The sequence below is a fragment of the Eufriesea mexicana genome, unplaced genomic scaffold, assembly GCF_001483705.2.
Source record: "Eufriesea mexicana isolate 0111107269 unplaced genomic scaffold, ASM148370v2 scaffold1312, whole genome shotgun sequence".
Lineage (NCBI taxonomy): Eukaryota > Metazoa > Arthropoda > Insecta > Hymenoptera > Apidae > Eufriesea > Eufriesea mexicana.
The window spans coordinates 1,770,944-1,796,501 of NW_016909446.1; the positions used below are offsets into that span (position 1 = coordinate 1,770,944).

The window sequence follows — 25,558 nt, forward strand, 5'->3', positions numbered from 1 at the left end:
GTTTACTTTGAAAAATTTATTACTTCATTTTTATATATAAAAAGAATGATTACAATTTTATTATCTATATGATGTTATAATTTAAACAAATTTTGATATGGAATATATATTTTATATTTGATTGATACATATATATCATGTGCATAATCTATAAGTTATTAGCCATCAGCTGTTCAACTGTCAAAAATGTTACACTTCAATATTGACATATATATGAAAGATAAGTTAGATTTTTTATTCCTTACGAGGTTAAATTTGCTACAAGATATTTGAAATACAATTTGCGGAGGCAAAGAGATATTAGTACAATGGACCATAATTATCTGTTTATTATAATTGATGACGCAGCGCACCAAAATGATTCGCAAAAAGAGTTGAAGAAGAATAATATTAAAGGCGATATGAAAGTTTCAAATATTCGTGGTCCAATAAACTTGTTATATCATAATAATTTAATGTTATATTGTTATATAGCACAATTAGTATTTTTATTTAGTTAAAAGTTACATGGTGTAGTGTTAAATTTTCAAAACAAAATGGAACATGCGACTATAGGGTGGAAGCGTTATACACTGGTACAACCATCTCTGATGATTCTAATATTTGCTCAAGCAATATCTAGTAATTATAATATATATTACATATTAACATTTAATAACACTATATAATATATAGTACAAAAATATTGACATTTTAAATTTTCATAATAAAATAACATTTTAGGTAATATGTTAAATAAATCATATTTTATTATGCATAAAATATATAAAAATTATCTTAATGCAATATTTTAAAATTATTACTCAAATATAGTATTCATTAATTGTATTAAATCAACGCCATGGCATTACTACTATATGTAATTTTTTATTTCTTTGGTGAAATAAATCCTTTTATGAAACCTGTAATTTGTTTATTATTATATTTGAATAAATTTATCTGTAAAATGTAACTTTAATTTAAATTTTAGGTAATATTTTAACAGATTTAATAGTATATCGTACTTGTAGTACAATATTAAATATAAATAAAACAGAATGTTTGCTATTGCATGAAAATAGCAGTTCTGCAGAAACATTGAAAATAGATGCACAAATTCAGCCCAAAGCAAGCTTAATTTTAATGACAAAATCAATTATTGAAAGTATTATACCTGCTTTGTTGTCTTTATTTTTGGGACCATGGAGTGACATAAATGGAAGGAAGTCTATCATATTGTCTGGATATATTGGTTAGTATTTTGTATTTTAAAAATTAAAATCAATTTATTCAATTTATAATTAATGTCACAGGTGTATCACTGACATACTTTATTCTTTCCTTCATGACTGTTTGGGAAATAAATCCATGGTATTTGTTAATTGCATATATTCCATATGCATGTTGTGGAGGATTCTGCATAATTTTACTAGGTACTATTTGTTACATTTCTGATATATCAGATGATCAAGAAAGAGGGTGGCAATTAGCTTGGATGGAAGTTTTGATATCTGTTGGTATTTTAATTGGTATATTAGCTGGCCCTGTTATTTTTCAATCATATGGATATACAATTGTATTTGCTATTGCTACTATATGTTGCATTTTAGCAGGATTGCTTATTTGCTTTCTAGTTCCTGCAACTACATACAACACAAATTCAGTATGTATTTTGTAATGCTTAAAAATACATTGATGTTACTAATATTTTTTTAATGTTTTTAGATAGGTGTAAGATGTTTATTTGAAATACATTTGATTAGAAAACTTACCAGTACTTGTACAAAAAAATAAGATGATTTTGATTGATATACATGCTTAAAAATATATTGATGTTACTAATTATCTTTTCAATGTTTTTAGATGACTGTAAAAAGTTTATTTGATATACATTTGGTTAGAAAACTTATTAATACTTGTACAAGCAAACGAGAAGGTTTTAATCGATATATAGTTTGGTGCTATATAATTTCTATTATTTTAATGATTATTCCCTTACAAGGGGAAATAACTGTTGGCTTTTTATTTGTAAGTGCTAGACTTGGTTGGGATGTAAATAAATATTCTATTTATACAGCTGCAAATATAATACTTTCAATTCTTGGACTGGTATTTGGAGTAAAAGTCTTGAAAATGTATGGAGGTAATATATAAATTAAAATTTTCATTAAATCCTTTTGGAAAGTTTAATAAAAAGGATATGTGATTAGGAAAGATATTTTTATAGGATTTTCTGAAGAAGTATTAGCTATATTATCATTATTATCCTCTGTGAGTAGTTGTTTAGTACAAAGTTTTACATTGAAAACTTGGCATATGTATTTATCTGCAGTTATTGGTATGTTTGGTGGTGTTGCTACTCCTATGATTCGTGCTATACTATCCAAATTAGTACCTCCAGCAGATACTGGTAAATATTATTAAATAAGGAAAAATTAATACAATTTTTTCTTTTAAACATGAAACTGAATATTTACATAACTTTATAGGTAAAATATTTTCCTTAATCATATGTATTGAAACATTGACCCCACTTGTGGCATCTTCTTTATATAGTATCATTTATTTACATTTTATGCCACCTATATATCCATTACCAGTTTGGTTACTTTCTGTAGGAATTTATATTGTTGCAATACTTGTTTTAATACACATACAAATTCAAAATGCAAAACCTAACTCTGTAAGATACACATCATTGACACAAAATGGTGAATTACCATCATAAACTTTGATAGATGTTTATTTTAAAGACATTTTACAGTGAATATATATTTTTAATAGAAGAATTTAGTATTTGTTAATGCAAATATCTTGTAATGTATTTTATACATTTTATTATTTCGATGTAACAATAATATCAAATAAAATATAATCAATTTTAATTAATACTACAAAAAAATTTATTTATTTATTCATTTTTTCGTATAGTGAAATTTAATAATAATTACAGGAATGCAAATGATTTGTGTCGAAAAATTTACGTTGTTTATAATTCATCATTATAGTCAACATGAGCACCAGATTTATACTTTTGTTCTTTAAGAATTGTTAAAAGGCGATTAACTGTTTGTTCACAGGTTAAAACACGTTTTTTCGTTAACATATCATTAAACTGTGCTTTAATTTCCTTGTCACCAACTTTAGTGCAAATTTCAAGATACATATCAGTTTCAACTGGTCCTGGTGAATAATTTATTACGTTGACCTGTGGATTTTCTAATGCAAACACCTGCAATATATATATGATATACGATATAAATATACGATATAAAATATTTAAATAATTTACATTAATATAAAACCATTACTTTAAAGAACATTTCTCGGGCTGCTTTTCCACTACAATAATAACCCAATAGTTTTTTTGCTTCTATGCCAAGCAGTGATGTAATGTTTACAATTATTTTTTTTGTATTTGTACTTTCATTAAATATTTGCATAATGACTCCATTTAATATAGCAGGAATAAAAACATTTAAATTAAAATAGTCATGCCAGATACTTATGTCAGTCATATCATTTGTACACTGATTAATATTTCCTATTGAACCAACATTATGTATTACAATTATTTGATCAAACTGATTTAAAGGCTCATTATTCAAACACTGTGTTATGATATCTAGAAGATATATATATATATTTATATTTATATTACATATATATGATGTGCATGCAAGTGCACACACACAAAATATTTGTACTTACCATACAATTTATCTTTTGTTGCTTTGGCTAAATCAACACTAACAATGTGAACAAATATACTTGCAGGAATACCTTTTGCTGTTTCTTTTAAAGCATCTAAATTTGTAGCTAATAAAAGAACATGTGAACCTTTTTCCAGAATTGAACCAAATGATATTGCAATTTGTTTTCCAATTCCACGACTTGCACCAGTGATTAATAAAAATACTTTTCCTGATAAAGCTTTAGTCGACATATTACCTCTGAAAAATTACTTCTATATTCTTAATGCGTACTTTGTTTATTTGCTACTGTTTCTGTGACAGTTTCTTCTTGTTCTGTAGATTCACTAATAACTTGAAGAACATCAGCTTTCAAAAGATGAACTAATTCACTAGCAGTTAATGCCTACAATATATATTACAAACTTTAAATATAATAACATTTACATGATAAATCACTTTTTTAATAATAAATACACATTATGTATGTTTTTATAACTACCTGTAAATGAGGTGCTATGTGTCTTATTAAAGGATTTGAAGCAAGTTTAATTTCTTCTTCTGTTTCAAGCTTACACCCAGAAGTTATTAAACGTGCAATGGAATCTTCTTTTGCTTCAAATAAAGATGTTACAAGATCTTTCTTTGATGTACCTTTTTGAAGACTGCTAAGTCTGGAATCTACATACAATTTTATAATTTATAAAAATTTGAATAGAATTATATTATTTAATTTTTACTATCTAAAGTAACAAATTAGAAACAAAATAAAATAAAAGCGAGGAATTAATATAGTTTTAGCAAAAAGTTTTTAACGTAAAATTGGAAACTACACAATAATATGTTACATGTTGTGTATAATTATATAAATAAAAATGAAAAAGTAATTTTATTCAAACTTACAAAGCTTTCCCAAATATTCTTCTGAATCAGCTAATTTGGTATGTTTTGATTGATTTTCTACAAAGGAATCTTCAAAAAAATTTTTACATTTATCGTTACTGATTTGTGAAACATCTGTTTCGCACCATGGATCGGAAGTATCTGACTTCATCTTTTACGTAATTACAAATTAATATTGAAATATCTCTACAATAATTAATTTATTTCTTTTTGCACAATTAAAATTAATATGTATCTATCCACGTAATTTATAATTATGTGCAAGTTACTTGATTACTATAGCAAATGCCATCTATTTTTACTGACATACTAACATCTAGTAGTAAATAAAATGTCTATACGTCATGTACATATGTAGTATTCATAAATAATTTTCAGATATAAGTTACAGTTAGTTTTCAAAATTTTACCTTTGTTTTAAATATTTCCAGTAAATTTTTTAATTTAAATCAAGGATTGCAAATTTAAAAGTTTTTAAATTCAAAATTAATTCCTTTTTTTAATACGAGTATATAATTAATATTAATTTTTTATTATAAATATATAAACAATTTGTTCAACGTTCTGAATATATTTTAATTTAAAGTTTTGAAATACTTAGAAATTTTCACAATTATCACAATTACCAAAATAAACAAATATCATAATTTCTACTACTTGCATAATAGCATTGTTACAAAGAGATTTTTATTTTATGTTATATGTATTTACAGACATATGAATTCTTTTATTTTTTTTGTATATGTCATCCGTGTATCTTTAATATATATTTAAATTCATGACCTCTAAATGTTATTAAATATATTATAAAAACACATTGTGCAGTTTTTATGAGTAATTTATTATTGGTGTACAAATATACAATAAAGAATAATTAACATAAATTTGATATGATTAAAAAGCATAGACTAATATAGAAAAATGTTTACAAAAATATTATTTACTTTATTATGTAATATAAGGAAATATTATAATAATTATAATACTATTTATTACAATATTAAGATATCTCAGTCTAAAATAATTTATCTATATGTATATATATACTATGTTACTTTTGAATACCATGATTTTTTAGTAATTATGACTATATGAATTGTATAGTAATGATACAATATTATATACATTAATTCACATAATATCCAGAAATAACCTTAAGTACCTCTTTTTTACTTAATTGTAATAAAGATAATTTAATATTGTATGTATTAAGTTATTTAATAAACATATTTTGAAAATTGATAATAAAATATTAAATCGGGAGCATAATATTGCAATGAAAAAATTTATATAGATATGGAACTAAAATAAATAATGTAGAAGACATTAATTTTTCAAATTATAATCAAAAACATTTTTCAATATAGTTTAAAAAATTGATACTTATTATAGTTCATTTTTCAATTTCTTTATTCAAATCAATATTGCTATTTTTCTGTGGCAATAAATTATAAAATGATAATATGCATAGTATATCTAAATACTGACAATACTTATATGCATAAATTATTTTCTTTTCATTGATAGTGTACACTCAATTCATAACATTAATATCAAAGATTCAGGAACATTGGTTCTATAAAAGACCCATGAAAAACTTTGGAACTTAATTAACGCAAGTACTTCTATATACTTTAGAAATGTTATAAATATATTTCAAATTTTGCATTTGCAAAATATATAATTATTTTCAGTTAAATTAAAAAATTAAAAAATCATGAAATATCCTTTTAAACTAAATTATTTTAAGGTATATCAATTTGAGCAAAAATTTGTTCAATTTTTAATATAGTAAAGACAATAAAATTGAGAATGAAAATTACAATAGACAAAAACATACAAAATGTTATTATATGTTAAACTCTGGAAATATGTTAATATGAAGAATTAATATTATAAAAGCATTTTTTTAGGAATAATTAATTATTTACTTAAATGTCAATTAAGCATGTTAGAAGAACAATGAAATTATGTTTGAATACTATTTCTTTTTACAATTAACAGAACATTTAAAATTTAATCAAATATTTTAAAATATTCAGTCAGAAAAGCTTCGAAATATGTATACAGATTTAAATAAAAATAATGAAATGATTCATGAACATATAATTCTGCATTTATCTTCAAGTTGTTACTCTTTATTCTTCCTCTTTTTATTGTTATGCTTATCTTACTATTATTTGAAAATAATATTTGAATCTAGAAAATCTAAATAACAGTATTTATTGAACATAATTTAAAATTTAACTCAACTAATTTATGACGTAATTTGGAAACTATATTTAAGACTAATCAACAGTCTTAGAGCTTCTTATGTTTTATGTACAAAAATTATAGAATTTGACAGAATTTAAATTTTATAATCACAGCTCTTACTAACATTTCCAACGTTATTTTGTAATATTTCATGGAAGGGTTTTGAATATTAATTACTTTTATAATTATGTTTCACACATAGAAAGAATTTGCTTCTAAATAGATAAATTGCTCATGCAAGTATATATATCATATAAAAATGTGTTGTTTAATAATTGATTTGATTTATGTGCATAGTAACAATGCAGTATGATAGTTTTAATATGATGTATGTCTTTTGATGCATTAATGATTTTACTAAAATTTGTAACTCTTTACATTCTGTATTTTTGAAAATAAAAGTATTTATACTATATTTCTGAATAACATAGAATTTTCTGAACAATAAAAGGACATATTTTTATTGTAATTTAGAATTAAAGGTAAGAGTGTAAAGAGTTAGCTTTTAAACAATATTGTATCAGAATTTCTATTTTATAAAAATCTTGCAGCATAAAAACTGCATAATTAAACACAGTTTTATATAATAATAATAATAATAATAATAATAATAATAATGATAATAATAATAATAATAAAATAATACTAATAATGATAGTAATAACGCGACACTGATATAATTTTCTAGAGTTAATGATCCTACTAATAAAAGAAAAATCACAACCGGCAAGTAGCCATTTACATACTAGTAACAAAAATATGATTAATGTTATAATAAATTATGCCATATCTGGCTTCAGGAATTTTACGAATGGTGTATGACCTAGCTATCAGAATTTATATCTTATATCTGAAAATAGAGATTTTTTTATAAGAAAATAAAATCAATATATTCTATATATTTGATAAAATATGAAACATTTAATTGCTGAATCAAGTAAAATATATGTATAATACTATTATTCAATTTAAAAAACTATTAATCAAATATAATGTGTCAAAATGTTAAAAATATAATCCAAGATTAATTTTACACTATGAAAGTAGCTTTTAAAAAATATAAATATTTATTATTTATTAATGAACTAATATCTTTGAATTGTATTATTGAAATCAATAAGAATTAAAAAATTCTGATAACAAAATAGCCACACTTGATCACAGAGAATACTCTAGAGAGTCTAATTAATCAATATTTATGCACCACTGGAAGGTCTTTCGCAACAACATAACCATCTGCGCCATAATGGTAGAGGTTTTCTTCGTCTGTATAATAAACTGGCACCACCTCTTCTTGTATTAAGTGCACTAACTATTGCTTGATCAAATGCTTCTTTAAGATCATGCTGAGTTAATGCAGATGTTTCCACATAACTTACAGCTTCAACTTTTTGGGCTAATTGATGACCTTGAGTAGTTGTAATTGGTGTTTGTCCATATCTTGCTAGTTGTAACATCAGATGCACATCTGATCTTAAGTCACTCTTTGTTCCTACCTAAAATTATTATTGTTCTTATTTAAATTAACTTTGAAATGCAAATAACTTTCTGTCATTTAAATTTAATTTAAACATTTTGATTATAACAAGATGATTATAATAAGAAAATAATAATCTCATTACCAAAATAATTGGTGCACTAGGACAATATTTCCGTACTTCATTTATCCATCGAGAAGTTACACTATGATAAGAAGAAGGACATACAACACTGAAGCAGACTAGGAACACATCTGTTTCTGGATAACACAATGACCTTAAAGGATCAAAGTCATCTTGACCTGCTGTATCACATAGTTGAACATTTACTGGTTGACCATCAACATTAACAATCACTGCAACATATTAAGAAATTTAAAATAATTAACACAATTCAAAAAATGCAACAAATTTTTCATAAATTCATATCTGGATGGATTTATTATTGTTACATGATTTAAAGAATAATGTGATGCTTACTTATGACATATTTTTTCATATATATAAACCTGTTTAAGAAACAAATTGTAATCTCCTAAGTTTTACAAAATAAAATAATTATTAAATATTACATTTTTTTTTTTAAATTTGTTTATGATATCACTATCATACTTACAATTTTACTAATAAAATATGCAGAAATAATTAATGATTAATAAAACGAATAATGGATTTCAATTTTTTATTATATTTATATTTTACATATTTAATTACAAAAAATAAATTATAACAATTACACTAAGTTTATAAATTATGTGTATAGGAGAACTCACCATTTTCACTATTTCAAATGAAACTTGTCACTATCTGAAATGGACTTACCACTATCATTAGATTTTCAACTAACCATTATAATTATCGAAAGCAGTAGGTATATATTCTCCTGGGAAACCATTTGTGGAATAAGAAACAACTAGGCTGGTTTTTCCAACGGCACCATCACCTACTAGAACAACTTTGATTCTTCTATCAAGTGGAATACCGCTGTGCTCCGTGGTATTACCATTTGAATTCTGATTTTGCGTCGAGCAAGTTGTTCGTTTCGCTTGCATTTGCATTGTTTGTCCATTCTTCAGAAGGGGTTTAGTCCAATTCGTATGGGACGACGGCGGCATTATTTCTCTTTTTACTTTACTATAGCCACGAGCTTTCATACGTGTACTTCCGAAAATACCTTACATATAACCTCTAGCTGGGCAAACAAAAGCGACTGAAGTAACTGTTGCATCTATTACAACAGGTATCTTTTCCGAATCGTCATTTCTCTTTTCTCCCGCTGATACCCGTAGTATGTAAGATTACGAATCAAATTTCCGATAAGGACTCTTCAATACACTCTGACAGATACTGTGTGTATCACTGGAAAACAATGGGAGAACGTATGCCATCCAGAAAAGATAAAAAAGAAAATAAACTGATCCACCTGCCGCGATGCGGAGCCACCTGTTATTACTCTTTTCTTGTGGTAACTACAACCGGTGGCACAGGTACGCTACATGATTGCAGAAAATTGATATTACCTTGATCTTTTGTATTTGTTTTAACTAAATATCTTAATATTTAATTTGTTTAAATATTTATAACTAATTAATTACAACATGATTAAAATAATAGAACTAAAATAATCATTAAATAATTTGAATATTTGCTTTATATATTATAAAATCAAATGATTATATATTATAAAGACAATATCCTTAATAAATGTAAAAAATATAATTTTAGGACAATTTTTACTAGATACATGTTAGTGATATGCGTATGTATTTTTGAAGAATAGCAGTAAATGTATTAATATAACTTGTACAATAAAAATGAAAAAAATTATTTCTATATTTCCTAAAAAATATAAGAAATATTTTTATGATTAAGGATTTAAAATTTTTAAACTTCTAAAAAATTCAGATTTATTAAAATATTTTTCATTAGAACAATGATTATATTGTTTAATATATATTATAAACATATTATAATTAAGTTAGTAATAATAAAAACAATAAAAAATATTTTAGAAGAATATACACTATAATTTGTCATTAGTCTACTCTATATAATTTGTTATATATATTAAATTAAATAAAAATTGCAAACAGTCAAATATTACAAAGTATAATTATTCTATCATCTATAAAACGAAAATATAGTATAAAATTTAATAAAACAAAATACAATATTTTAAATACATAATGAATTAAAATTTATATTTAAATAATAGCTACCTATAACATAACTGTTAATTGATACTAAAATTGTTATAAATAATTTGGTATAGTTTGTTGTAATATATTATAATTATACATTGATTGAATAAAATATTTCATATTTAAGTAAAGTAAATTTATGTAAAAAAATATATTTTTGATTTAGAACTACTAGATGGCGTTTAATATACAAACAATATTGAATAGATGAATTTGTGGTTAATAAAACTTTTTATTTTAATTTATTTTCTTTATTTCAAATTTTTATAATTATTAATGACACTTTAAAATACATTTATAATAATTTTTGAATGCGTATTTAATGTACGTACGTATAAAAATATAAAGTAGTATAGTATTTTGCAGATTATTAGATTTATAAATATATTTCAACAAAATTTATGTATGAAAGTAATTAAAATAAATATATATTAAAAAATTTAAGTATATATGTTTGAACTTTATTATTTATGTATATATTTTTATAGAAATTCGTATATAATTCGACCTAACCTAAGAGTTTAAAAAGTATAAGAATTTAGTAAAATCTAGTTTCAAGATGACTTTCTATAGGATTTGTCGCATAATTCAAAATATGAGGTTTGTATCTTTGTCATTGATTTAGTAAAATTATTTAATATCTAAAGTTATTAAATTGTTTTAGTTGTTGTAAATGTACAGATATATGTACAAAAGAGATATTTAGGAAAATTGTAGTAAATCGAAAATTTTCAAGACCATATATTTCAAATGTAAATAGAACTCAATATAATGATAATTTTTGGTATACAATGTTTATAAAACAACGGAAATGGACTATTCCTATTGGAATTGGAATATCATTATTAGCAGCATTGCAATGGAGACATTTAAAAAAATATCCATATACAATTGAGAACAACAATGTGTATGATTCAATAAATGTTTTTGTGGTATAGTTTTTTAATATAACACCAATATGGTATATTACATTTGAATTTAATGGAATTTAAATTAAGAATTCCAAACAGTACAAGTAAGAAGTTTTATAATTTCAATTAAATATTTGTAAAAATTTTATAGGTAAAGTGTTATTATTTTTTGCCATTTCGAGTAATAAGTAGAATATGGGGTTGGATAGCCAGCGTGAAATTACCAGTTAGTTTAAGACCAACCTTATATGAATTTTATGCGAAAACTTTTGATGCTAATTTAGATGAAATTGATGTAGACTTGTCAGATTTTCCAAGTCTTGTTGATTTCTTTGTTAGACCACTCAAATATGATGCAAGACCTATTAACCAAAATACAAATATTGTATGTATATTGTTTGATATAAGTTAAATAAATGATTTAGGTAAAATAATAATTATGTATAAATTTGTTATAGGTTTCTCCTGCTGATGGAAAAGTATTATATTTTGGACCAGTAACTTCATGTTGCGTACAACAAGTAAAGGGTGTAACTTATAACCTTAGACATTTTTTAGGTGATATAAGTATACCTCATTCAAATCATTTTACATTTACAAAGGATGATGATGATGTTTACATAAAATCCCTTTTAAAAAACCCAATGAATCAGCTCTGTCAATTAACAATTTATTTAGCTCCAGGAGATTATCACAGATTTCATAGTCCAACTGATTGGGAAATAGAATTTCGTAGACACTTTCAAGGTTTATTTCTATTTATTTCAGCAGTTAATTTCAATTTAAGTGAATCTGAGTTAATAAAGTGTCTTTTTCTATTTTAGGAAAGCTTTTAAGTGTTAATCCTAAAATAGTCCAATATTTACCAGATTTATTTTCATTAAATGAACGTGTAGTATATGTTGGTAAATGGGCTGGTGGTTTTATGGCTTATAGTGCAGTTGGAGCCACAAATGTAGGTTCTATAAAAGTCTATTGTGATAAAGATTTACATACAAATACTATTAAATGGCCAGAGACAAAACTTTGGAAAGATATAAGTTTAGGTTGTACGCATTTATCTAAAGGAGAATTGTTTGGTGAATTTAGAATGGGATCTACTATTATATTATTATTTGAGGTTCCAAAAGATTTTAAATTTTCTATAGAAGTAGGGCAAAGAATAAAAGTGGGTCAAGCTTTGAGCGAGTCTATTGTTGAAACTGAAACAAAGCAATATAAACATTCATTATGACAATTAATGACCCATGTCGCACTTGATTGGAAATATGTTTGGAGAATAGATAGATAAATTTTAGTAATTAATATATTAATCCCACTATATAAAAGACTTATTCTTTGTGGCATTATTATTATATTAATAAGGTTCAGACTGAAATTTTCAGTAGAAACATGATTATGAATATAATATAGAACAAAATATAATAAATATTTTTAATATTATGAATTTGTAAAAAATTTAAATTCCACTAAATCTCATTGAATTTATAAATAATATATAACAATATAATAGATAATCATTGATAGGTATCATTTATTTGGAAAAGTTGAATTACTTTATAAGAATTTTTATTATTTGTTCCTTGTATTTTTTAAATATTAATATTAGAACAATATTATTTTCTATATTCTATAAAATATTAGATTAAATGATCATGTTTACAATTGTGAATATGTGTTTGGATGGAGATAGATGTAATGTAGTAAATACAAGAAGACGTTAGTTATATGTTATATAATAAAAATGTAAACAAATGTATATAATATATTTATATTGTTTTTATATTTTAAAAAATGACATAACAATGACGAAATAAAAACATTTACTTACTGCATTACTATTACATTATGACTATTTAATAACCTATACTTGTTATATATTTATATATTTTATTTATAAAGAGATTATTTTGAAATTTTGACGAATACAACTACAATTATACTGAATCATAAAGTTATGTATTATGTTACTATATGATTATAAAACTTCAACATTGTGGAACGTCGAGGGTATGAAGTTATAAAATTTGATATTCTTCAATTTGAGATCGCGGTTTTAGGTTCTTCATGATTCTAAATGTTTTATGAAAAATTTTATAATCCTTTAATATTTCGAAGTGAACATTCTTAATTTTGGAAATATAAACTCAGAGTCTATAATTCTAGAGTGAGATTGATAATTAGAAGCTATCGGAATGTAAGATAGAATTTATGATCTCAGGATCATCTGAGGAACACGTATTTTGTAATTATATATAGCGATTTCCAATGTTTTCTGAAGGCTGTAATTCGACTTATATTTTATTATTTGTTTGATTATTTGATTACATTATTACCTTTTGCTTACAGTAAATATATTTATTTATATTTTTAGTATAATCAGTTGATGACGTGTTATTATTGTTGTTTCTCTTGTATTAATGAATATTTGTGTCTTAATTTCTTAAAACTAATTTTTTAAATTTTATTTATATTAGTACAAAAAACATATATGTGGTAAATGTGATAAATATATTAATGCGTCAGCTGTTTTTAATCAAGTCATAAAATTTCTTTCTGTTTGTTTATAATTCATTTATAACTGCAAATAATTTAATTATTTCTAAAAAATCTTGCCACTTTTTTAATCCTATTGTTAGTTTCAATGCAATGGTTTCTATCGTATATTAGAATTATGTTAAACAATAAATTAAAAAATTAAAAAGGAAGGTGACAGAGGTTGAGAGCCAAAACAGAGGAAAGTCGAAGTTGTCGTCGAGTGCCGGAATCGCGTTACGTCCACGACGCTGTGGTTCAGTAAGCGCCGCGACGTCTACCGCGCACGTTGCAACGTTAGTTTGTTCTGTTACTGTCATAGTATTCCTTAAGTGTGCGCCAATTTTACAAGGGTTACTCTAAAAAATTCTACAAATTATCTTTTAGTTATGTTACGCGCATAGTTATAACGCGTGATTTAAACAAATTTATGCTTAAACAAAATTCTAAAAAGGACGTTGCATTATCTTTTTTTTATTTTTCCCTTAAAGTTAAATTATGGGGCTAGATGGGTGCTGATGGACATTTTCGAGTAACTTTGTCCCTACGAAGGGAACCAGCTGCTGGTCCAGTTTACTGCAAAATGGAAACATCGGCGAGATTTCGACAGTTGAAGACCGTGAAATTGAGCTGTGAGGCTACATATCGTTTGGACATCAGCTTCAAACCGCCGCAATTATTAGAGTGGGTACAGTGAATATAGTAACTGACGACACATTAATCTTTTTTTTCTTTAAATGTAAATTTTTTACAACTTTGTGCTCGATTATATTATTTTCGTCAATCTCTGCTGTTTCCTTTTTATCTGATGAAAAATAATTCGTTTTATAACATAAACATTTTATTCTATGGCAATTTCATTATTGCAATTCTCATATAAACGGAAAATATTTTTAAAGAGAGTCAAGACTCCACAATTGGTCATTACCTCTTGTACTTAATATTTATGCATCATTTTACTTTTCTTGTTATGTACTTAAGATGTCCATCTTGCCGCGGAAATTCGCTATGAGATAAGTTTCTAAGTATTTAATAAATGAGCATTATTCTTATTTACTTTGTTGCTTTTTTCGTTGCCTTTTATTTTTCAATATTGTCCCCTAAATACCTTAATTTTTTAAGGATCTTCAAATAAAATTGCTATTTGCATAAGTACAATCTCCGCGATTTTAACTGTTTTGATATTAAATTATTAAACAGAATCCTCAATGGCGTATATCTGCAATTATAAATTAAATATCTTTTTTAATCTATTGCATTATATTATCATACTCTTTACCATCTTTCTTTTCACTAACCTTTTGTTTTTAATCCATTTTTATTCCAATTTTTAATGATCGTTATACGTGATCGTCAATAGTATATCATGATTTATACTTAATTACAAATCTAAAATCTCCCGTAGTTCGTTTTATACATCAGTCATTCAAGAAATTGCGATATTTTATTTTAGGAGTATCATAGCTCCTAAAAAGAAAGGTACACAAAAATTAAACTTTTACATCTAGTCAATAAATGAATATATACAAAAAGATTCGTAAAAAAGGATAAATTTTCGACATGTCCATTTTTTACACGTGTTTAAGGGCGTGAATCATTGTTAGAAAACAGTAAAATGATTTATGCATATCTTACGAAGGATCGAACCTGTATAACCTGCAGGCGTTGTGGCGAATGCTCGTGTTTTGTCGTACATGTGAATGATCGACGATAAACACGTATATTCCATGTATACTATCACGTGTTTAACGCGATTACATACTATACATACTGAATAATTTGGACAATTTTTTTTTTTTTAAAATACGGTATTGGTGCTATGTATTTCTACGCCCGTTTCTACTGTTTTCTTTCTTTAATAAATAAAGAGGTTAAAAATTCTTCTATAGACACCTTTAATATTTCATGCACAGTTGTAACATTTTATAGCGCCATACTACGAATACGACAGTGAGATGAAAAATTGAAGAATTTTTATATAGTTCAGCAGAGTTATACAGCTTCTACGCGAAGGCAGCTATTGAAATTTTGTCTCATATTCGTGTCTTGTATTTATATGCCCCCGATATGTTATGCCATACTGGCGAATTTGATTATTTTTCAAAATTCTTTTATTTAGCGCAATTTAATGTCTCCGTCAAACGAAGTAATTTCTATATCAATCTCTCTTTTTCTTCTATTCTGTTACAAGATATGGCATTGTTATTACATTGAATGCCTTATGATGAGATTATAGAGAATAATACTTCCCTTACAATAGGATTTGTGCGAAGAATAGTATATGCCATCTAACATTAACGTGGAAATAGATCGCGTGGGTCTGAAAGGCTTAAAAGGAATTTCGAGATAAAACAATTTCAAATTGTTAAAAATCGAATGGAACCACGACGTAGAAAGCAAAACGGACTCGTTGAATTACCACGAACATATTTTTGAAGATCGACAATTCTCCATCGATAGTGCTTCACCATCGATCACTTAACTCAGGAGTAAGAATAATAAGATACGATCTTTTTGACCTTATAAAGCTTTATGCGCTTCATGGCATGGCGAATGATCTTAAAAGCGAGGAAAAACGACATTAAGAAAGATCAATCTCCATCTAGCGATTCTTGGAACTTATCGTCGAAGAAAAGTTGGAGAAGAAGAGGCAGAAGTATTGTCTCTCCGGATATCGCTCTGAATAATTATAGCGAAGAGCTTCTAAACGGCGATTTTTGCGGTTTAACTGGATCAAGGGGATCGAATATCGATGATAAATCTTAATTCACTGCTAGTTCCTTCGAGTACCGGGGATTACAGAGTGTCATTGTAGCACAGAATACTAATAGTCTTTTGTTGGCCGTAATACAGGAAATAACCGGCCACGATGATAAACGCGTGGACGTTAAAGTCTCGTTTTCCTCTGATCGATAAAGGATCACTTGGTTGAAATGACTTAACCTTTAATGGTTACGTCGTGATCCCCGAGAAGAACATCAGAAATTCAACAGTCTTGTCGATCTTGAACAATCAGGTCATAAATATAGTCGTAGAATATTTCCTCCAATTTTCCTGCAAAAGACAAGAAGGGAGATTTTTGTACAACAGGGAATAGAACGAAAGATGGATAGAATAATTTAGGAATATATAACACTTGTCGACGTTATACTATCATAAATTTGGAAATTAATAACTAAATTTTATTGACTAAATTTTGCCAGTTTTCAATCTTTTGTAAAAGGACCTGAAAAATTTCCAGACGTAGAGAGACTTATTCCATATATTATATATATAATAAGATTGTTATATAGATATGGTTTATCTAAATTATTTAGCCTTTCTTCAGATGGACATGTATATGTGGATAGAGATTTAGTAATACTGTTTGCTTGAGAAAAGGAAAGGGTGAATACTCGATGAAAGTTACATGAGAAAAAATGGGAAGTATTAAGAAGGGTGGTTATAAGAAATTCATGTACCCGTGGGGGTTGGAAACATGTCAAGAAGTAAGGAATTAAATTTTCTGGTGGGCTGGCCTGTCGGCGACTGAACGTTTACCCAAAGAATGTTAGTAACCGAAGGATGTTTGCAAAATAAATATTTGCAGCTGGTGTTGAGAGCTCTCAACCATAGAGAGCTTCGAGTACACTAGGGGTATGAGAAGTATCGAATTAGGGTCTAAGAACAAATTGGGGTTACCGTGCCGGCGATATAGGAAAAAGGGATACAAAACAATTGCAGGTCTACGTACGTGCAAGTGTGTCAAAGAGGTGAGAGCAGACCAGGTGTTACCACGTACCTAAGAAAACGATACGTGTATCGCCTTGAACTGTAAAAGTTGCAGATCGATTACGATCTTCATTCGGTTAATGCTCGAAACAACTGATATTTGATGGACGTACACGAACTATGGATATTTAAAAAGCCCATCGTTGATGTTGAGGAAATTCGTTTTGAAAATCGCTGGATCATAGAAAATGAAGATGAACGATTCGGAAATCTTCTTGAGAGTAAGATCATGTAACTCATCGAAAATTTATGGTAACGCGAAACAATCGAGTATACTATTTGGATCACACTCTAGAAGACTTCTAGAAAGGAGAATCTTGAAATTGTTGTTAAGAAAACTCGCTTTTGCGAGTTGTTAGAAAATTGATAGAACCATCTATGTATCGTGTTAAACTGGTCTTCAGATTTTATCGTTAAAATTACTTAAGAAGAAGAATTATAAAACAAGTATATGACTTTATGACTTCTTGAAGAATTACTAGAAATTTCAAAGGAATTGCGCCAACTAGAATTTCGAAAATGTTCTCAAAAGCATCGAGGGAGTTACTTCATCAGGTCTCGAAGTTGGATCTAGAGCAAGGGTAGAATGGAATGAAAATTTGATTGATAAAGTTCATTGAAGTCAGACTAGCGATAAATAATTGCGAGGCTCGACGTATCCTACTAAACTTTTTGTACTAAAAAGATGTTGTGCAATAAAATAGACACGTCAAGAGACGAGCATAATCATACACGACCTGCTGAAATATCGACTGGCGCTATACACCGCGGCGCCATTCTCTAACGCGCGATTTGCAAGAAAATCAGCCGTTGCTCGTAACACGAATAGCGGCTAAAATTACTCGGCAATTATGATATGCAAAGTGTTGCTGATGCTAGAGAATAAGCATGGTTTCGCTCGGATAATGTTTAAATAATCATGGTCAATTAACAGACGAAGGAACCTGCGAGGTACCAGGAAACCAAGTCCTCCAGAGAACGCAATGGTATTTCTTCTTACATTAGACACGGAATTGTTCCACTCGTTATTATTTGGCTACTATTAACAGAAACAATTTTCCTTTTATTACCTATAACGGCAAATTAAGAAAACAAATAATAAAGTAACGGCAACGTTAGGTTTCTGAATTTTAAAAAATTTTAATACCGTACCTCTTAATTGTTGCTTAACTCTTTATATTCAAAGCAAATTTATACTTTCTGTTTTGCGAAGTTCATCGATTCCGTAAATGCGTGATTCAATTCACGAATGGAAACATGAACTCGCGTTACTTTTCTCGTTATCGATGATATTTACTCTAAAAATATACAAAATGGCATTTACAGCGAAATTGTTAATATCGAGATACGTGGTCGAAGAAAGTCTTAAACAGGTACATTCAATTCAGCGAATTATTCTGCAAATTGCCCGGCGATCAATGCGAAATTGGTTTCCTTTTCTTGTACCTCAGTATACACTGGTATCTCTAAAAATGTTCTATCTTTTGTTTCTGGATACACTACCTGTTTCGTCATTCACTAGAAAGCATTTTAAATCGAGATCTTCATGCTGTCCAAGACCACATTTTTTATCGATTATTTTTCGGCGTGTATTAAGAGGGAAATGTTTTGGAAAACGTGTCATCTCGTTCGCAAATAATTTGTTTGCCAATCCGACAAATATATACGTTGCTCGAGCAGGTAAATATTCTACCGAAAATTCGAAACAACTCTAAAGCTTTCCACGGTAAAAATCGCGTCGAATTTTCAGTATCTGAAAAAATCAGAACGGATTAATTAACGGGTTTCTTAATTTTCATACGTTGCTCATATATTTTCTCATTAAATTCTGAAACTCGATAAAATGTATAAAAAAATAACGACAAATGAGCCACTCGATATTTATCGTACAGCAGTGACATACCTGTAAATTGCACTTATACGATATTATTTTCAATAATTCTCCACTAACAACAAACTTGTTTCAAAATTCTCTAATTTCCATCCACGATATTAAATTAATTCTGTTGTTGAAAAATCGAGAACTGTTTTGCGAGATGTTACAATGGCAGCGAAATCTGTCGATATATACGAGCAGTTACATCGAGCAGGTCATCTTCTTTCTTTTTTCCCACAGGTTCGATATTCTCGATAACATTCGACGTTTGAAAGTTGATACTCGCGTTTTCCCACGAGTGAAGCTTTAATTTCTATGTATATACTTATCGAGCTCGAATGTTTCTGGCAAAAGTCGATCTGATTCTCGATAGCGTCGAATGCTCGTGACTCGCATCAATAAACATTGAACAGCAGTCGCTGTGAAAGCACTGGTTGCACGAGCCATGCAAAAAGGGATACGTCAAAAAAAGCTTATTTACGAAACCCTCGAGAAAGAGCGAGAGCTTTATCTATAGAGGCGTCTGAACCAACTATTTTTCACTACCTATCCGAAGCCACTTTCTACATCGGATAAATTTAAATTCGTCTCCGTGAAGAATGGTTCTGAAAATAATTTTACAACCTTTTCTCTTGCAATCGATATTTTCATTGAAAATTTTCTTTCGTTCACTCTTCCTTTTTTTTTTTCTTTCTTCATTCACAGGGACGACGTGAACCACAGGATTGCATTTGCATGAAAGATTAATGAGGATTCCACGTAAATTATTAGTAGGATAGATTCCTTCGAGATCTGGGTTTATAACAATGGAATCTAGTTACGATGAAAGTTTTGTACAAAAGGAACAGAAAACGTAATGAAAAGTAGATAGACAGATGAATTTTTACTTAGATGTTTTTATAGTATAGAAGAAAATTAGTTTTTGCTTAAAAAATTATGAAAATTCAGATATTAAGTTTCCAGACACCCTCTAAACGCTAATGATGCAAATGGATTAATATGATTACCCCAAAAAGCCACATTATTTATGCGATAATTTGATATACTGTACAATTTAAACTTTTAATTCACATGATAATTGATTTTAATAATATTAAATACAGAGAGCAAGAAAAGAGACCGTAATGAAAGTAATTTATTCATTGACTTGGCTTTCGTAGAAATATTTGACGAATTAAAAATTCCATTACCACCGTAGACAGTAATTCAACAGGTACTAACACTGTGTCGTGAAATATGAACCCATGGGGTACACGGTTAAGTCTCGTATCGTGCGAAGCTTTTAAAAAATAAACGAAGCATAAAACAAGTACTTATTGACCATTGAACTTGCAGAGGTTGTTAAAACTTTCATAATATTAGGCAGTCTACTTATCCGTCGAGTTATCCTCAGGGTGGCGTATAACTAAGAATTACGTATTAACTATGTGCGTAATAATTCATTTCACGAGTCAGCAGCTAATGCTGTTTTAACGATCGAAGGTTGTTACTTAACTCTGACAAAGTCTAACAAGTCATGTAGATACACGCACTATTTTATAAAGGTGGTAAAGCAAATATAATATCCCTGCGAAACGAGTTATATCTGTTTGACGAGTGAAACCGTGAAATCAGTAGTAACACGACTGATAAGTCAGGCAACCATAAAGGTTGATCGGACGAGACGAAACCTATTGCTACTAATTTTAACCCTTTGCACTCGAGAGGTGAGCTTCATTCACCATTTCATAAAATTTGGAAGATCGATGTCAATTAATATATCAAATTTAACGTAATGTAACAGTGTGCGAGGTATCGAAATCAAATAATTCTACAATTCTGTTATTATATAATTCTTTATTTACTGCTCAAAAAAGTATCGTCAGTTTTTTAGTAGAGAATCTTTGAATTTCTACTCTTCTCTAGCCAAAATATCGTCGAACGCAAAGGGTTAATTCCTAATTCGTTAACTCAATTGTTTTTCAACGTCCTCGTTATTATTTTCCTAACTATTAAAAATCGGTTAAAGAAATAACTATTAATAATTCTTAATTATTATAATCGTTGCATTCGAAATAGAATCGATAAAAGAATATATGTACGTATACGTGTATTTGGAATCGTAATAACAAGCAATATGCAATGGAGCCTAGATAGAACAGATATTTCAAAAATGACTACAGCCGTAATATAAATCGACATTTTCACCAATTTCGGTTCTTTATAACAGTTATAGAAAATAATAGTCTTTTGAATCTCTTTAGAGAACTAAAATCGATATTACAAGTTTTCAACGTCTCTAAAGATGCGAACAAATTTTTCCTGGAAGTTTGATTCGACATAGGAAACTTAATACTTTAACGACGGGGAACCAGTTGGCGTACTATGCGAAATAGTCACATCTGCATCGGGCCTACTACTGCAACAAAGCGAGCTTTAGCATACAAGTTTCGACCAGCTACGTGGTACCGAACGTGACGGCACTAGAACGACGAATGCGGTCTTTTTGACTTTTTGCTCTTTTCTCTTTCGTTATTTTGGTACAATATTTTTAGATTTAAACCTGTCGCATAGTTAAACCTATATTAAATAAATATTCGTAGCTTTAAAATTTCACTAAACTCTGCTAAATATAAATCAAATGGTACAATTGATTACAAAGGATATCAAATAAAACTCAGCAATATCAGAAATACATTTAAAAGATCAAGGAAATTCGAAATAAGCTTCAACTTGAGAAGTTTCACGGGTTTTCAACATAACCATCCACGTTGGTTCAATGTAGAAAACATGTTTTAAAGAAATCGACCAAAATGGCGCGTGTTTCGTATTTATAAGGTGGCCGTATGAAGAAAAATCTGTCGACGAAATGTGTAAAGGCATACTAGTCCGACATGGCATTATGTACTGGGCAAGAAACCGGGTCACGATATAAAAAAATACTTCACTTTCAAAAGTATTATAGACTGGTGAAACTAGAACAACAGCACACTTGCACGTGGTCTGTGCTATTGGTTAATTGATATAAAAAAGATGCAAAAAGAAATGTTAAAGAAAGTAATGGAAAGTCTTATCTAACTAAGTTTTATTTGAATTTCGTTACTCCTTTGCACCTTTGTAGCCACTGCAACATCGAAATTATGCGATAATTAAAAACCCAGGTACGATAATTAAATGATAATTAAGCAACGGAATAATTACATATTAAACACGTAATTATTCCCAACTTATCGATGAATATTAAAGCAATTTTATAACATAGTAATATAATTTAGATTTCGCAACCCCTGGGTAAAGAAAAAAGCGATAAAGAGGAAATCTAATCTGTAAAGCGTGGCATGCAAGTGTTTGCACGGAAGATCACTTCTATTTATTGCAACAAGAGTCAACAGCTTTTGCGTCTTTGTTCAAAAACAGCGTTCTTCCGTGAAGCGCGATTGTCAACTTTACCTAGGAATTCAATTAACAGTCTGTATCCTTGTTTACCTGTATTGATAATCCTCCTTCTCTTTCTCTCTCGCTCTTTTTCTCCCTTCCTCTTTCACTTTCATTCTTCCTCCCTTTTTCTCTTCCTTCCTCTTTTTCACACAATTCTACTACAAAGTCTAAAATCAGTGTTCTGTCAAATGTTCCAGTCTAAACGTACACATGTCTGAAAAAAGTGAGCCAGCATTTTTCGAAGGTCTTGTTTTGATCTCGCGCGTTTCAATGCCAACTAACTCTGCTTTATTTTACGAATAGCAGAAGAAGAAGAAGAAGAAGAAGAAGAAAAAGGAGAGAGAAGCGAAAAAAAAGGGAGGAAGAAAACCTTTATTTTACGAATAGCAGAAGAAGAAGAAGAAGAAGAAGAAGAAGAAAAAGGAGAGAGAAGCGAAAAAAAAGGGAGGAAGAAACGAAAAGAACTAAAAATACAAGATCGTGAATGGCTTTTTGTTTCACGGACAGATTGCCTTTCAAAGGGGAAACTGCGTCCTATTGCCCTCTCAGTCTCTCTCTTTCTTTCGCATACGCCCGTTAAATTCACTAATTGGAAATCTCTTTTGTCGGAAATTCGTACCGTCTGGCCGATTTAAGTGCATGCAGCCAATTATTCTTAGAACTATTGAGTGGATACAATCTGTTTGATTCGAAGGGACTGTATGTTTCTCCTGTCTGAAAAAAAGAAGAACGAATATGATGCTCAACTTGTCGTTATATTTCGGAACAATTTAAAAGCATTTTACGAAATCCTGAAAATAAAATAACTTATAGTTCAGTCTTATGTAAATCCTTAGAACAGATGTATAAACACGGGCAATGAGTATGCTGAACAATGCTGTATCTGTGTAAAAAACGGAACATGGAAACGTGACTTGTAAACTATATGGTACCAAGGGAGACATTGTGCCGTTGGTAACTTATTGTCCTACTTTCGTGTGTAGCCCTTTAAATCGGTTAAATTCTGAAAAAGAAAAAAAATGTAATATTCAATGCAATTAATTGTGCTACATAGAGTTATTCGATTATCAATACCGTAACATTTATGTGAATTAATGTAACGACCATATTATGCTCAAAGCAAGCAAAGCTGTGTACACTCAATGGCTTTTTAAGCGAGCAACCAGCTTACACAATAGAACTACGTAATGAAATAACATAAACCAGAGTCAATTGTTAGACATTCAATATTGTTGACTAACAGCTTTCCGACGATTTAGGTCACGAATAGTAAACTCATAATTCAAAATAATCGAACGAATTAATTGAAGTCTCATCTTGGCAGCGTATTTAAAATGTTTGAAATGTGTTCAAAGTGGAGGACACATTGAACTACAAGCGAGGTATTTCCATTTGTCGAAGTGAAAATATATATTTTCTACACTTTCTTTCTCTTTTTCGCATTTCAAAATTGGTCGTGTACTTTATTCATTTAGATTTTAGTTTTCATAAAGAACGCGTAAGGATGAAAATTTAATAGAGGTGAAAATTCTACTTTAAATCAAAGGTTGTAAACCTCGAAGGATCTTACCTAATGCACAGTGTATATCGTAACCTTCTAATTGTTACAGAAGCACAATAAGAGCTTAAGCGCGCTAAATGAACACTTTGTTTTACTTCGCAAACCGAAGAAAATTAGTCTGTATCGGGAAAGAGACGAGGTACAACAAACAAAGAGCAAAGTTTCGTGAATAGAAAAACAGAAGATCCATACTCTCATGTTTGTCAGAGGAATTATTTTCAATGCAACTTCTCTTTCCATCGGTTTTCCACGTTAAAGTAAGTCTGGTGAAACATCGGCGAGAAAAGCGGAACGACTTCACTGCGTGTCTAAGGATCGAACAGAACGGTATCACGGTCATTAAAGTGGAAACGCTGGGTAGATTCTGTTCGATTTCGCCAAGGAAATTTTGCTTGCACGTGAAATTCTGAATTAGTTAGCATACGACAAGGGTACTTGATGTACTTTTGAATTGGTGAGTGGATCACAGTCGAGTTTCGTCCGCGTTCCTGGTTGGAAACCAACTAGGAATATCGTCGACTCTTATTTTCTAATGCACTGCGAGTCCGCTCTTGCATGTTACAAATAAAACAGATAAGGAGAGTGCAAGTCCTTTGGGGTACCGATTTAATTAAAATTTTGCAGGTTTGTAGATTTCGCCACGCAGTTCAAGAATATATATAATTATAGCAATAACTACTCAATAGTTTTTGAACTATTTATGATTAAAATTTTATTGTCCCTTAATTACAGATTATTTTCACGAACGTTCAAATAGTGTTGTGGCCTAAGGGAGACGTATGAAACTTCCTATGCTGGAGGTCCGAGGTTCGATTCCTGTCCATAGTTGATAGTATTTTTTCTATCTATTTTTTATTTTGTATTCATTTCTCGCCTATAAAAACATTGTAAATAAAGAATTATAAATAAAATTTCGTAATAAAAATATTGATTTTTTACGCTTTCCTATGTTAGTATATATTTATTACACAATAATAA

General features: G+C 28.5%; 6 protein-coding genes across 6 annotated transcripts in view; 3 read left to right on the forward strand and 3 right to left on the reverse strand.

Annotated features, from left to right (window-relative positions):
- The first annotated feature begins 160 nt into the window (after positions 1–160).
- Positions 161–2,735, forward strand: LOC108547938 (proton-coupled folate transporter). The gene is made up of 6 exons (XM_017900662.1): positions 161–621; positions 971–1,231; positions 1,293–1,642; positions 1,843–2,122; positions 2,207–2,389; positions 2,469–2,735. Exons 1-6 carry the CDS (start codon positions 537–539, stop codon positions 2,705–2,707), a joined length of 1,398 nt encoding a protein of 465 aa, XP_017756151.1. The 5' UTR covers positions 161–536; the 3' UTR covers positions 2,708–2,735.
- Positions 2,736–2,953: 218 nt separating this feature from the next.
- On the reverse strand, positions 2,954–3,944 carry Sptr (Sepiapterin reductase). The gene is made up of 3 exons (XM_017900637.1): positions 3,691–3,944; positions 3,291–3,604; positions 2,954–3,211 (listed from the first exon to the last, which is right to left on the reverse strand). The coding sequence occupies exons 1-3, from the start codon at positions 3,923–3,925 to the stop codon at positions 2,969–2,971; spliced, it is 792 nt and encodes a 263-aa protein (XP_017756126.1). The 5' UTR covers positions 3,926–3,944; the 3' UTR covers positions 2,954–2,968.
- On the reverse strand, positions 3,942–4,755 carry LOC108547920 (uncharacterized). The gene is made up of 3 exons (XM_017900638.1): positions 4,575–4,755; positions 4,174–4,352; positions 3,942–4,077 (listed from the first exon to the last, which is right to left on the reverse strand). The coding sequence occupies exons 1-3, from the start codon at positions 4,723–4,725 to the stop codon at positions 3,955–3,957; spliced, it is 453 nt and encodes a 150-aa protein (XP_017756127.1). The 5' UTR covers positions 4,726–4,755; the 3' UTR covers positions 3,942–3,954.
- A 3,229-nt stretch (positions 4,756–7,984) lies between these two features.
- LOC108547918 (ras-related C3 botulinum toxin substrate 2) lies at positions 7,985–9,470 on the reverse strand. Its single transcript, XM_017900636.1, has 3 exons — positions 9,156–9,470; positions 8,453–8,664; positions 7,985–8,326 (listed from the first exon to the last, which is right to left on the reverse strand). Exons 1-3 carry the CDS (start codon positions 9,460–9,462, stop codon positions 8,027–8,029), a joined length of 819 nt encoding a protein of 272 aa, XP_017756125.1. The 5' UTR covers positions 9,463–9,470; the 3' UTR covers positions 7,985–8,026.
- Positions 9,471–11,068: 1,598 nt separating this feature from the next.
- On the forward strand, positions 11,069–12,654 carry Pisd (phosphatidylserine decarboxylase). The gene is made up of 5 exons (XM_017900679.1): positions 11,069–11,121; positions 11,174–11,441; positions 11,572–11,805; positions 11,879–12,167; positions 12,245–12,654. The coding sequence occupies exons 1-5, from the start codon at positions 11,069–11,071 to the stop codon at positions 12,652–12,654; spliced, it is 1,254 nt and encodes a 417-aa protein (XP_017756168.1).
- A 1,809-nt stretch (positions 12,655–14,463) lies between these two features.
- LOC108547934 (CB1 cannabinoid receptor-interacting protein 1) overlaps positions 14,464–25,558 on the forward strand; it is a 16,874-nt gene continuing 5,779 nt past the window's right edge. Inside the window, exon 1 of the mRNA XM_017900659.1 lies at positions 14,464–14,639. Within this exon, the coding sequence (XP_017756148.1) occupies positions 14,464–14,639 (176 nt within the window). The remainder of the gene's footprint in view (positions 14,640–25,558) is intronic.

Coding starts and splice junctions, on each gene's coding strand:
- LOC108547918 (XM_017900636.1), bottom strand. CDS start 9,462: ATGAAAGCTCGTGGCTATAGTAAAGTAAAAAGAGAAATAATGCCGCCG. Junction 8,665..9,155: donor TGCTTTCGATAATTATAATG/GTTAGTTGAAAA, acceptor AATATGTTGCAG/TGATTGTTAATGTTGATGGT. Junction 8,327..8,452: donor CTAGTGCACCAATTATTTTG/GTAATGAGATTA, acceptor TAATAATTTTAG/GTAGGAACAAAGAGTGACTT.
- LOC108547938 (XM_017900662.1), top strand. CDS start 537: ATGGAACATGCGACTATAGGGTGGAAGCGTTATACACTGGTACAACCA. Junction 1,232..1,292: donor CATATTGTCTGGATATATTG/GTTAGTATTTTG, acceptor TTAATGTCACAG/GTGTATCACTGACATACTTT. Junction 1,643..1,842: donor CTACATACAACACAAATTCA/GTATGTATTTTG, acceptor CAATGTTTTTAG/ATGACTGTAAAAAGTTTATT.
- Pisd (XM_017900679.1), top strand. CDS start 11,069: ATGACTTTCTATAGGATTTGTCGCATAATTCAAAATATGAGGTTTGTA. Junction 11,806..11,878: donor TTAACCAAAATACAAATATT/GTATGTATATTG, acceptor AATTTGTTATAG/GTTTCTCCTGCTGATGGAAA. Junction 12,168..12,244: donor ATTTCGTAGACACTTTCAAG/GTTTATTTCTAT, acceptor TTTCTATTTTAG/GAAAGCTTTTAAGTGTTAAT.
- LOC108547920 (XM_017900638.1), bottom strand. CDS start 4,725: ATGAAGTCAGATACTTCCGATCCATGGTGCGAAACAGATGTTTCACAA. Junction 4,353..4,574: donor AGAATATTTGGGAAAGCTTT/GTAAGTTTGAAT, acceptor AATTGTATGTAG/ATTCCAGACTTAGCAGTCTT. Junction 4,078..4,173: donor ACATAGCACCTCATTTACAG/GTAGTTATAAAA, acceptor TATATATTGTAG/GCATTAACTGCTAGTGAATT.
- Sptr (XM_017900637.1), bottom strand. CDS start 3,925: ATGTCGACTAAAGCTTTATCAGGAAAAGTATTTTTATTAATCACTGGT. Junction 3,605..3,690: donor AACAAAAGATAAATTGTATG/GTAAGTACAAAT, acceptor TATATCTTCTAG/ATATCATAACACAGTGTTTG. Junction 3,212..3,290: donor CCCGAGAAATGTTCTTTAAA/GTAATGGTTTTA, acceptor TATATATTGCAG/GTGTTTGCATTAGAAAATCC.